General features: G+C 42.8%; 1 protein-coding gene across 2 annotated transcripts; it reads right to left on the reverse strand.

Moving 5' to 3' along the window:
• Positions 1 to 1,204: 1,204 nt before the first annotated feature.
• Positions 1,205 to 13,207, reverse strand: hspa9 (heat shock protein 9). 2 transcript variants are annotated; one of them, XM_083980897.1, is made up of 16 exons: positions 12,918 to 13,207; positions 11,956 to 12,014; positions 11,511 to 11,598; positions 10,293 to 10,474; positions 9,999 to 10,123; positions 9,818 to 9,891; positions 8,708 to 8,814; positions 8,418 to 8,580; positions 8,227 to 8,319; positions 6,564 to 6,773; positions 5,427 to 5,654; positions 5,106 to 5,328; positions 4,904 to 4,998; positions 4,690 to 4,782; positions 4,259 to 4,399; positions 1,205 to 2,503 (listed from the first exon to the last, which is right to left on the reverse strand). In XM_083980897.1, exons 1-16 carry the CDS (start codon positions 12,996 to 12,998, stop codon positions 2,399 to 2,401), a joined length of 2,067 nt encoding a protein of 688 aa, XP_083837023.1. In that variant the 5' UTR covers positions 12,999 to 13,207; the 3' UTR covers positions 1,205 to 2,398. The 2 variants fall into 2 exon arrangements, with proteins under 2 accessions (XP_083837023.1, XP_083837024.1); XM_083980898.1 differs by having other exon boundaries at positions 1,205 to 2,471; positions 4,248 to 4,399.
• Positions 13,208 to 13,703: the final 496 nt, after the last annotated feature.

Genomic DNA, 13,703 nt, shown 5'->3' on the forward strand with positions numbered 1-13,703 from the left:
GTTTGAATTTTTCTGATTGGACTTTGACAGAGTTACGGTAATAATACTCCACAATCAGAAAAAGGACTTTGTTTAGTCTGAGGTATTTTCTCTGTAGCCTACTAAAGCTGTATAGGCCTACTCCTTTCCTTTGTCGCTTACTGTAATACTCCAGGGAGGGGTCAAAAAGGAATAAAATGAAATCATAGCTGGTCTGGCCCTGGCAATTTAACACCAATGTAGGCAATTCTGACAAAGACAAAGAGACAGAGACAAAATAGGAAGAGAACAAGAACAATGGTATAACATTGTCCTTTTTTTGATAGCTGACTTGAGCTGTCAAGACATCTGATAAAACATATTGCATCTTGACAGCATGGAAATGTTGGTCACTTGTTTTAAACAATAAGTGTTTTGTTCCATAATCTAATTACATTGACTGCAGATGTTGAGAGCAGAATTCAAAATATTTTCAAAAATTCCGTTTTTGAGATAAAATTCTGGTATTTGCCCAACTCCATATATGACTGTCAATTTTTGTTCAGGAAGATTGAAAATGTAATACATATCTATATGTTTACAGTCAAACATTTTCATGCACTGTAGGCTCAATTTTTCCAAGTATCAAAAAGCCGGGTGGTATTTTTTGTTGTAGTGATGCAGTGTAGCAAATTGTGAGAGGAGAAAGGTTTAATAGGTTTTACAGTTTTTGAAGAAAATAAATAAACAGCACTGGATTTAATTGTACAAAAGTCTCTTAAGTCTTGGGGCTAGAGCTACTTTGGTGAAAGTTGCAAAACTGTTGACTTTTTTTACATTTAGATTTAGTTTGGTGATTTTTCATGTATGGGAGGTAGAATTTCCAGAATCCCTGAGCAGCCTGCTGCTCCGCTCCGCCATTCTAAAAATAGCTACACCGATAATTAAAGGTAACGAACCTACTGCTATGACTATAGCGATTATGGCAATGGGCCAATTTGCTAAAATGTTGAACTACCCCTTTAAAATTTAAATCAGCATCAACATACTCCATTCTCTTGAGCTGCTGAGGATGTGAAGTGAAAACACTGATGGATGTAATGAGCCTGGAGTCAATCACACAGCGTCACATTTCAGATTTTTATTAGAAAAAAACAAACAGTTATTGACCCTCAAATTTTCTTCTCTCCAATAATATAATCACATCCCAAAATAACACAAGACCCCCCCCACCCCCCACCTCTCTCAAGTCAACACACTGCTTCCTGTCCACCTCCCTACAGCGGGGTCCTCAGGTCTGAGCGGTCCCCGCCGCATGTATTGCTTCCTGGATCATTATACGGCAGGTTGGCAGCAACAATCAAATGACACAGAGCAGTTTATGGCAGCAACAAAACGTCCTTCTGGAGGGGAATGACACAGCTGGGCTCATGTTTTCTCAAATCCTCTGCTAAGTTTTCCTTGAATCCCGATTCTTCCTCTCACCGTCTGTCTGACAGGGGAGGTAAACTAAGGCCTCGTCCTTTTATTGTGCAATTTGTGACAAACACGGATTCTACAAAGTCATTTACAGCTCGACTGAAGTCAGACGTCGGAGCTCTGCTGTGTTTGAGATGCAAAGAACTAAAAGCCTTACATTCTTCCCTAGCAAACATACACTTGATCTCATCTTCTCACAAACAGATATAATATAAACTTGTATATTTCTATTCTGCCCCCATTGTTTGGTTTGAGATTTTTAACCTGACACCACAGCATGTAAAAAGCCTGTTAAAAAATATCAGAGGAAAAGAAACAGACATGCTGAGGGTGGTGCTGATGAAATGAAACAACGCCTCCTGACCGTTAGTTCTCACAGTTCTGCATCCATTTGTAAATAGTTTAGAGTGCACCCAGGACTCCTGAGAGCAGGGAGGTTCCCGACATAGAAAGTCTAATAATTCTGTACAGCAACTTCCCACCTCTGAGTCGTTGAGAGTGCACTATTAAAACAAGATAGCTATTACTGATTTAGAGCACTGTACAATATTATATTATGTAAATGTAGTCAAGCAGGGCTGTGCCAGTGAGTGAACAACCTTCCATCTGATCGACATGGAACAAACAGTGATGAATGAAAGATGAAACCTACATGATGATGTCTTAGACAAAAAATTACTTTTACTACCTCATAATGTAAATCAAGAGCTTTGAAAAAAACAAACATACAAGACAATTAAATTACAAACAGACAGGATATCATAGGAAGAGTTTACACTGACATGAATCCGTTCACTAGAGTATTTTACTGCCAAAACACAGCAGAATAATAATAACATGGTGAGAATGACCAAGACTCAGCTTGTCATTCGAGACTGACGCCCTCCCCCGCCCCGTCCACCCCCTGAGCCCAACAGTCCTCCGTCGTCACGGGAACCTTGTGACGGCCAAGTGCAAAGGTCTACTGCTGGCCTTCCTTCTTCTCTCCCTCCGATGAGCCCGAGCTGCCGCTGCTGCTGCCACTGCTGCCGCTGCTGCCGCTGCTGCCTTCCCGCTCTGCCGCCATCTGCAGGACAGAAGGAGGAAGTCAACGGGTCAGTCATGTCTGCAGCCAGTCAAATGTTCTTTATACATGTCCAGGATTATTTTCTGACGCTCTTTTTGAGAAACAACTATGTTTTTACTATATATAAAAAAAGGTCAGTGTAGAACCTGTACATTCTATTCATTACACACAATTCCTCATGTAAGAATCAGTGGATTCATCGGTTGACAAAACAAATAAAATCCAACAGTTAAAAATAATTTCTCTCTCTATTTTTTTTTTGAACACATCCACTTGTTACAGTTTCCACATAAGGATTTAGTAAACTGAAAACAGTTTGGTCAGACAAAAGTTTTAGTGGGTTGAAGAAAACATGACATCACTATCCTGACCAAAAGATTAATCAACAATATCTATACACTATAATGCTGCCTACACAGTAAAACAAAGTAATTAAAAATAAGTTGTTTCTGATAACTTTCTTTTTTTTAAATCTAAATATTTTATAGTCTAAACTTGCAGTTAAAGGTTCAGTGTGTAATATTTGTCAAGGTTTATTGGCAAAATCTGTACATACTAGCAATGAATATATTTGTGTGTGTATAATCGCTATAAAATAAATCCATTTGGTTTTCATAGCCTTCTTTTATATCTATATATAGCAAGGGTCTTGCTTAGATAATTATTTAATAGATAAATAACAGAATCAGAATGCTAGATGTCACTGTTTGCCTCTCATTTTACACACTGGACCTTTAATTGGTGAAATTCATATAATCTTCATTGTTTTGGACACGTGGTAAAACATGACCAAGGTATTCTCAGTCTGTAATGGCCACACCCTTTCTTGCTGTACATCACTATAATAACTGAGTTTGTAGGAAACATCTCCACAGACTAAAGCCCTATTCACACGGGATTAGTATTACCTGGGGACCTCTGGTAATTTGTAATAATTGCAGAGGACGTCTGTGATCTTAATCCCATGCGAATGCGCCATGTCAGTAATTTGTTAAGTAAAAATTACCTACTATATTTCACCAAAGACCGATGTCCCGTGGTAAAACTAGTCCCGTGCGAATCTGCATCTCAGTAATTGAGGGGCATTTTTTGTTTTTGTTGTTTTTATTGTGCGCCTTTTCTACTTCTTCCTCGGTTGAAACCATACTGTACGGGTTGAACCATGGAGGCTGCGGTGGAAATTATGAGCTGCAATTTTGACACCATTTTAGGTGCAAATACAGTCTCGTCTCGGTGCTGGAGAACCATTTGAATAAACAGCTCAGATCCATAGAAAGAGCGTAATTTAGGAGGATATTGAGATGGATGACATGCGGCTTTCAACAGGCTTAATGCAAATGCCATGATCGCCCGTTATAGTGACAACAACTGTTGCGCAGTCACGTTGCTGCTTTGACATTTTATTTACATTTGCTTCGCACATGATGTGACAGCAGCTGATGTTACGACGTGCACAGCTCTGACGTCATATCGGAGCCTTAATGTCAGTAAATTCGAGTAGAAATACAGACTTCACTTACCCCGTGCGAATGCACCACAAGAAACACAGACGTGGGGGGGTAATTTACAAATTACCAGACGTCCCCAGGTAATACTAATCCCGTGTGAATAGGGCTCAAGGTATTCTCAGTCTGTACTGGCCACACCACTTTTTTTTTTTTTGCTGTACATCACTATAATAACTGTGAGTTTGTAGGAAACATTTCCACAGACTAAGAGTTGCAACATGAAGCGTAGTGAGGACGTGCTTCCTACCTTCTTGTAGGCCATCTCGAAGAGTTTGAGTGACGCCTGCTGCAGGTTGGTGGCTGCCTGCTTGATGTTCTCTCCTGTTTCTGAGTCCTTGTTGGCCAGAAGATTCCTGACCTTTGAGATCTCCTCCTTCAGCTTGGTGCACTGTGAGTGGACAGATCAGAGGACAGAAAAGGCGTGAGTGTGTGGACACGGGCAGTGCGCTTGTCCTTCTAACCCACAGTGCCTGGATCACTGGCCACCAAGGGTAAAAGCTTCTGTCCAGCTGAATGGGACAAACTCAATAACTCCTACATTACAATGCTTAAATTCCTGTTATGTCTCATGCTGTATACACTGGTTCAGACAAATCATGTTGAAGACAGTGTTGAACATCAATATTATAAGTTCCCGCCATGTCACATCAGCAGGCCCCTCCCTCCCTCATACTCTACCTCATCAGCAGGAAGCTGGTCCTTGAACTCCTCCATCTTGGATTCTGTGTCGTGGATGATTCCCTCAGCTGTGTTGACGGCCTCCACGCGGTCCTACACAATAAAACAGAGACGGCCGTTAGCGGTGCTGCAGCAGGAGCCTGAGCTGAGCTCAACCTCTCAGCTTTCATCAACCAAAGAACTGAGCTCAGATTCGAAGCTCTGTCGTCGTTACCTTCCTCCTCCTGTCCTCCTCTGCGTACTTCTCGGCGTTCTTGATCATGTTCTCGATGTCGTCTTTGCTGAGGCCTCCGGAGGACTGGATCACGACTGGGGGGGAGGGAGGGGGGGGGGAGAGGGGACAGCAGCAGTCAGACACGGTGACCACATGAAGAACCTACTATGCTGGCGCTCTGTGGCCGTCGGCCCTCACTCACTCTGCTGCTCGCGGCCTGTGCCCTTGTCCTTGGCGGAGACGTGGACGATGCCGTTGGCGTCGATGTCGAAGGTGACCTCGATCTGGGGGACGCCGCGCGGGGCCGGGGGGACGCCCACCAGGGTGAACTGACCCAGCACCTTGTTGTCGGCCGCCATCTCTCTCTCGCCCTGGCACACCTTGATCTCCACCTGCGTCTGGCCGTCGGCTGCTGTGGAGAACACCTGGGTGGGGGCAGAGGGGCAGAGGGGGGGCTTTTAGGTCGAGCTGTACGTTTATGGTGACGGCGTCGGGTGGGCGGCGGCGGTGTTTCTCCACCTACCTGGCTCTTCTTGGTGGGGATTGTGGTGTTCCTGTTGATGAGCTTGGTGAAGACTCCGCCCAGGGTCTCGATTCCCAGCGACAGAGGAGTCACGTCCAGCAGCAGCACGTCGGTCACGTCGCCGGCCAGCACGCCGCCCTGGATGGCCGCTCCTATGGCGACGGCCTCGTCGGGGTTGACGGACTTGCTGGGGGCCCGGCCGAACAGATCCTGAACCGTCTGCTGAACCTATGGGACAGGTACAAGTAGTATTCTTGAAACTTTTTCCACAGAAATAAAATCCATATTACTACTTATTTACAAATGTCTCCTCCTTTTTTAATTTATCTGTTTTTTTTTCTTCTTCTGCCAAGTTTAGTTTGGTGTGTTGTTTGTAGTTGCTGTTGCTTTATTAACACATGACCCATTTGGCTTGCTTGGTTCAGGATAATTGTCTTTGTTAAATATTTGAACATGTATGCAATTATGTGCATATTTATATGTATATGTGTATATCCAGATTTAGTATACAAACTTTTTAAATTTTTAATATTGTAACTGTGGAGCCCAGAAAGAATAGTCACTACTGAGGCAGTGACTAATGGGGATCTAGAATAAACTAACATCACACCAACGTCAGTGGAAATGAACAAGACTCTGAAGGCAAAACTAACATGTGTTACCACCACTGATCTGTGTTGTGTTGATTTGTATGCCCCTGCACTCACACCAAGGAAGTGCTTGGATTTGTTGTGTTATCCTTGACAGTTTTGTAGCCATGTGTGATTTAATGTCTCCTTTCTTATGGTGTTAAACAAAGTAGGATGGAAACTTTTTTAGAGCTTTTCTCCTCAGGAATGATATTTATATCTATTCTGTTCTATTCTTCTTTTATTTGGGTTGACTATTTATTTGGGATTATAACGGTTTCACTTTATGACTATAAAATGTTGTGAATGCTCCAACGTTACCTTGTTGTTTTATAACAATGACGATAAACTATTAAATAAATTTGAACTGAAAGAGTCATACATAATTTGATTATAATTTAGTTCCATAACATTGTTATTGAACACGATTCTTGTACTATATAAGCTGGATCAACACTAGTACTTGCTTTATCTTTCTATGTAGTTAGATTGTTGTTGTAGTGTTTACCTTGGGCATGCGGCTCATGCCTCCGACCAGCAGCACCTCTCCGATGTCTCCCTTGGACACCTCGGCGTCCTGCATGGCCTTCTGGCAGGGGGCCACGGTGCGGCGGATCAAGTCGGCCACGATGCCCTCGAACTGTGCGCGGGTCAGCTTCATGTTGAGATGTTTGGGTCCGGAGGCGTCCATGGTGAGGTAGGGCAGGTTGATGTCGGTCTGGGGGGGAGAGCAGACGTCATGTCACCGCTTCAAACTATCAATGTCACAGATGACGGTTAGAAATGTTCAATAGTTCAGTTTAGTTTCTGGTCTCAGCACGGCTGTACGTGTCTTGGGATGACATGTCCACATGAAGGTGTAGGACTAAAAAGCTCTTGGAGCTACCCATAATTCAGTGTTGATGCGTGATGATACATGAAAACAAACAGCATCATCATCATCTAGAGATTCAGTGGGTTTACTGGGTTGGGTTGTTGGAGACGTGATTATGAGGGAAACCAATTGATGTAGCAATGCACAAATTAATCCCTCCTCTAAAAAGAAGAAAAAACTATCTAGATGTCTGTGTGGCCCTGTCCTGCAGCAGCTCAGCAGCAGCATGCTCTAAACGCATGCTGTGACACACTCACACAGCACTGTAACACTGAGCCACACACAAAGACACAAAGTCCAGACAGCTGACTGAGAACTGGACAACAACACACAGCCTCATGGCTGACAAAACTTTTCACCGTTACATTCTAAACACAGCGTATTACAGCTCTCTGGACATTGAAAATCTTAAATACACCAAATTTACCAAAATTGTTAAAAAAAAGAAAGATGTTTTTTTTTTCCTTTTTGTTTATTAAAGGCCCCATGCTGTGCACTTTTCTCTGGGTTTATTTACCTGCTGATATCCCTAACAAGATGTATCATTTGTATTGAGTACCTGTGATCTGCTTAATATCGTTTCTACTGCCCCTTTCTGTTGCCTCTTTCTGGAGTTCTAGCAGGCACAGGTCATTTGGCCAATCAGAAGAGAGAATGAGAACCTCTCCTATGATTGGCTGACTGTTTTTGAGTGGCATGTGGTCGGGCCAATCACAGGCAAGTAACTGAAACCTAAGCTGCATTCATAAAAATTGGAAAAAAAACAACTGGTCACGGTGGGCGGAGTTACCATGTGTGTGACATCACAGAAAGGAGGAAGTGCTATCTGCTCGTCTTAAAGAGACAGTTCCTACAAATGGGCGGTGTGTGTTTCTCCGTTTATGACCAGTTTGATGCACGGGGCAGTATATACGTGGCCCAGAGACCTCCACAAGCACCAAAAAATAACCAAAATCACATTTTTCATGGCATGGGGCCTTTAAGGAAACACATTGCTTCAGTTTCCATAGTTGAGTCAATTGCTGCTGATGCCCAAACAAATTATACTTTGTAATCCAAGTCTGGTTGTTAAGTCCTTGATCTGTTATATGACCTTCTTTTTAATATCATGGAGGACCTTTGTGTGTTATGATAGCATGTGATGCTAGATGCTGTTATTCTTCAAAAATAGATTTTTCGCCTCGCAGCAGATTCTCACACTTTCATAACAGGAAAGAAATAAAAAAGCCCTTGATCCGAGTGAACCCAATTTCACCACTGGTCATGAAGGTGCATCCACCATGGTGTGCGTACGTACCTGCAGCGAGGAGGACAGCTCACACTTGGCCTTCTCCGCCGCCTCTCTGACCCTCTGGAGAGCCATGTTGTCTTTGGTCAGGTCCACGCCGGACTGGAACGACAAGAGGCAACAACCAGGCATGAAAAGAAGGAACCACAGACGGAGCTACAGATCACAGGCCGGTCTGCAGACGGACACTTGAACCGCACCTCTCTCTTGAACTCTTTGACGATGTGTTGGAGGAGGTGCTGGTCAAAGTCCTCTCCTCCCAGGAAGGTGTCACCGTTGGTCGACTTGACTTCAAAGACTCCTTTCTGGATCTCCAGGACCGAGATGTCGAACGTACCGCCGCCGAGATCGTACACGGCAATGCTGAAAACAGACATGAGGGGCTGTAAATACACAGGTGCAGCTAGATAGGATCATTACTTTGCCGTTTCATCATGTGCTTCCACACTTCAGTCAGAGCTGAGTGTCATGGAGCGTCATCTCCACTCACATCTTGTCCTGGGTCTTGTCCAGGCCGTAGGCCAGAGCGGCGGCGGTCGGCTCATTGATCACACGCAGGACGTTGAGTCCAGAGATCTGCCCTGCATCTTTAGTGGCCTGGGAATCAAACACAAACATCAGAAAACGGATACATGTTGCGGGGGGGGCTGGTTTTCTATCAACTCATCCACTCCAGAAAAAACTGTCACAGAACAAACTGCAGTTTTGATCAGATGTGACAGTCAACGAGACCTGACAAAATTAATTTTAATATTTGTTACACCATTGTAGAATTTATTGGATGTCTGATTTATACAATTATGATTTGGGATCATTTAAAGGGATGGTTCAACATTTTGGCAAATTGGCCCATTGCCATAATCCCTATAGTTTTAGGAGTAGGTTCGTTACCTTTAATTGTCGGGGCAAGCCATTTTTAGAATGGCGGAGCAGAGGCTATGGAATTTCTAGGTTTCCCTCATAAAACTCATCAAATACACAATCCAACAACTCCAAAACGCTCTCGTGGACAAGTTGTGACCTGCACATTCACCACGCTATGAGATAACAGAACGTTACCTGACAGAGTTGTTTTAGAGGTAAATGCAAATCTGTAAAGAGACTGCTTGCCGAAAAACTGCCCCCGATGGAAACGCGCATCACCGGTTTTGCATTGAATGCAATGCAATTAATATACCTCGAAAACAAACTCTGTCTTGTTACATTCCGTTATTTTCTCTGAGTATTTGATGAGGAGAATGATGGATAATCCACTGAACCAGCAATTCCAGTGTGTAAACTCAACAAGTAACACAACACTTACATTGTTTACTTGACTCTCAACTCTGATTCTTTCAACACTCTTTACAAATTGCTGGAAACTCTCCTCAGACTCTGGTGCAATGTTGACATGACCGCATCACATCGTTTCTACAGAATGATCCTTAAAGACTTGACCTTATTCTGTAAAGTCCCTTCAGAGAATTATGAGAGTGAAAAGATAATCTTTTTCACCTTTTTTAAGATCCCTAATTGTTTCCATCTGTACAACAGCTAAAAGTTTGTTTGAGTCAGTATTTGCTTGTTGTTGCAGTTCTCATTTCTGCGTGTGTGTGCGTACCTGTCTCTGAGAATCATTGAAGTATGCCGGTACAGTGACGACAGCGTTCTTCACTTTAGTTCCCAGGAAGTTCTCTGCAGCACGAAAAACAAAACTATCACCACAACTGACACTGATGTGTGGACGGTGCAGGTTTGAGAGAAACACTACTGATATTCATTCAGAGCAGTTTGAGACGTACCTGCAGTTTCCTTCATCTTCATGAGGACAAAAGCTCCGGCCTGGCTGGGGGAGTACATTTTCCCATGAGCCTCTACCCAGGCGTCGCCGTTAGACGCACGCACAATTTTGTAGGGCAAATTCTTCCTGTGAATGACAGGACAGTTTTCATTTAGACGGTGATCCTCTACACAGCTGATTGTATGTTGATGGTGTTAGTCTAACCAACATGGAAATGAGCTCAAGTCTTTCAACTGTACAATAATGATCAAACAAGACTTTATATGTGGAGCAACAAGGCCACATCAGAACTCACATGTCTTTCTGGACCTCGGCGTCGTCGAAGCGACGGCCGATCAGCCTCTTGGTGGCGTACAGAGTGTTCTGGGGGTTGGTGACGGCCTGGCGCTTGGCGGGCATGCCCACCAGTCGCTCCCCGTCGGCTGTGAAGGCGATGACTGATGGAGTGGTCCTGGCTCCCTCTGCGTTCTCCAACACCTACAAGACAAAGACAGGAACTTATTTTGGTTCAGAGCATCAGCAGTCTCCTTCTACTGCTCACTCATAACTGTCAAGCTACTGTCCTTCATCTACATAACACTTCTTCTTCATTTTGGTGACGAGTATTCAAAGTCAAAGTCAGCTTTATTGTCAATTCCACAGTATGTACGGGACATAAGAGAATCGAAATTGTGTTACTCTCAGACCCTCGGTGCAAACAGTAGACAGACAGACAATTAACATTTTAAAAAACAATAAAGCAATATGTGAATCTAAAATAAATATGAATAAAAAACTAAGCCAAACATTATATATTCACATCAATCATATGGTTTTTACAAATCAGCTTTGTTTTTATTCCATAGGATACCAACGTTTGATTGGACCTTATGGGATGGCACGAGTAGGGCTGGGCGATATGGCAAAAAAAACTTTATCACTATATATGTTTTCCATATTGACCGATTCTCAATGTATTTTTTGCTGATGCTGATGCAGTAATGAAGGTAGATGAATTAACAACTCAAAGTGTGTGTATATGAAAGAACCAAGGGAAGAAGACATTAAAGACAACTGTGAAGACAAGTTCAAGATCAACTGTCTTTATATCCAGTTGAAGAAATCAATGGATAGGAAAAGTATTAACAAACCACCTTAAGATAAACTGTAGTTTGCGTGGCCTCACAGTCAGGTGTCTCATTGTTAAAGCTGGTCCACCAGTCTTTTACTGTTTTGTCTTTATCATGCAAACTATGTGCCCGAGGAAAAACAGGGTATTCTTAATAAAACTCCCTCTTTGTTTAGTGACAAGTTTTTTTATTTAGTCAGTCAGAAATCCTTTGAAATTCTGGTCTAAGTGTGAGTTTGTTGTTGGTGTCCAGTCATGAGACTGGCAGATGTGCCAACATGAGCTGCTCTCCTTACTAGACCTTTTGGTCATCAACAGAAACTATTTTCAATCAAATATGCATTTGTTCCAGTACACACTACAAAATCTGAGTTGGAGACGTTAGACATGTCTACTCATCCTCACCTTGGCCTGTTTCCCCTCCATGACAGCGACACATGAGTTGGTGGTTCCCAGGTCAATGCCAATGACAGCTCCTTTGACGGCTTCTGACCTGCAACACAAAACATACCAACACTTAAATTACAAATATATCAAACAGGTTTGGAAGAGAAATCTAAACTTGTGTTTACTTGTCTTTCCCGCAAATTTTACTTCGTACCTAAATAAACCTAATCAATAACTAACGTGCTTCCCTTAAAACTATTCTACGAGTTACTACTACTCTACTAGTGTGGAGACAATTACTAGAACTAAGTAGAATATGTTTTAGAATTCCCCACTTTCATCTTATACAGTATAGTATTACAAATACATTTTACCCTCTGCTACTACTTCCCTGGTGGTATTTTCAAATTGACACTTGAAAGTAGCAAAAAAAAAAGAAAGAAAAGTTTATGCTGTTACTTACGCATAGTTTCTCCTGGACAGGGCTCTGAGAGCATCTGTTTGGAAGCCACTCCAACATGCCTACAAACACATCAGAGGACAAAACCAGCTGTTAATGAGGCTTTTAGTGTTATAATAACATGAACTCTATCATACATGAACATTTCCCATTGTAACACCACTAATAAATAATGTAACCTGTGGACAAAAAGCCTTTATCACAGCAGTATTAAAGTAAGTGTAGACATGTAGAAACCCTACTAACATAATATCTACCATCATCATGCATGTCCAAAAAAAAAAGCCAAAACACATTTAAACTCTACAGGCAGTAAAACGTTGTGGCCAAACTGTTATACGTCCATCGGATCACTCACAAGATACCACCATTCATTCAAGTTATTGAGATAGAAAACGGTAACTGCTGACAATCAAAGAGCTGTGAGTACTAAGACAATTTGGGGACATGTGAGAAACATTGCAGCATGCTGGGGGTGGGGAAACATCACTGAAGGTCACTGATCATCCAATCTGCTCCAGCCCCAACCTAATTAACGACCACCTCACTTCACATATAACTGAATTACATATTTAAAATGAATGGTACTCTTATATAAAATGCCTCATCATGACATAAATCAAGCATGTGAGCCAATAAAGTGACAGCTGAGCCGTCAAAACCAGGGATGACACAGGTTAGCTTAGCCGCTAGCACGTCACAGTCGTCCAGACAAAGCAAAGCAACGACGCACACACGCACATTGTGACATTATTTGACATAACACCACTCAATGACTATGTGCATCATGCCGGCTTAATAACAGACATGTAGAGAGTCACGGTTAGGTAAGCCGGCCTCACGCTAACTCTGTTAGCATGCTAAGCTAGCCGGACTTCGACACAAAACCGTATTTATCAGTCTTTACGACAACACACGACTTTGGAAGAGTGTTTAAATGTGAACACGAGTGTGTTTGAACTCACCTTCTTGACCAGAGAGGACACACCTCTGGTGCAGGTGCTTGTCGGGAGAGTCCTTGAGACGTTTCTGGCGACACTCAACATTTTGACTATTCGGCTCTCGGTAAGTCAAGTGAATAGAAGAAAAAAACGTCCGCAGCGTTTAATGTCAGCGCAGAGTCTGGACCTGGCGAGGAGGAGCGAGGAAGCTGTGAGCTCTGCGGGTGTCTTCAGACGTCCAGGGGGGAGGACAGTGTCCAGCTGAGGTCCGGTGGAGCCGCTTGTCTTTGGAGTTGAACAGCGAAGAGACTACGAAGCTTCTTCTGGAATTATCCAACACATGTTGCACCATGCAACGCCGGAGGACCCCAAAATCGGGCTGTCTCTGTCCTGCCTGAATTAAATTAAAACTGAAAACAAATATGATACGTTGTTTTAGAATTTTATTGAACGTGTTTTACTCTCAGTATGACATTAAAGTGATACCACTAGTCGCCTATATAAAATGATCGCTACATTTCCTATGTTTCATTATAATTTATTCGCGTTCTGATCAGGCAGAGAAGCGGGCAGCTATACGTAGTGGGCATGTGAAGGTCATGATGTAACAAGGGGTACGCAGGAGTTTCACGTGTGTTACGTCGTACGGTTACATCAGGAATGTTGAATGATCATACCGGCTATACTATGAAGTTTTACTGTAGAAACTATAAGCAAAACATGCAGTGATATGTGTAAAATATAATAATTACACATGCGTGTCTGTGATCACTGCTGATGCATGCGCCTAACCAGTTCTCCTGGATGAGG

This window comes from Trachurus trachurus (genome assembly GCF_905171665.1).
Source record: "Trachurus trachurus genome assembly, chromosome: 10".
NCBI classification, from domain to species: Eukaryota; Metazoa; Chordata; class Actinopteri; order Carangiformes; family Carangidae; genus Trachurus; species Trachurus trachurus.

Bases quoted from the DNA above. Each gene is read 5' to 3' on its own strand.
- hspa9 (XM_083980897.1), bottom strand. From the start codon at position 12,998: ATGTTGAGTGTCGCCAGAAACGTCTCAAGGACTCTCCCGACAAGCACC. The intron at 10,124-10,292 runs GTGAGTTCTGAT...TGTCATTCACAG, and splicing joins GCCGAGGTCCAGAAAGACAT to GAAGAATTTGCCCTACAAAA. The intron at 9,892-9,998 runs GTACGTCTCAAA...TTCGTGCTGCAG, and splicing joins GAAGATGAAGGAAACTGCAG to AGAACTTCCTGGGAACTAAA.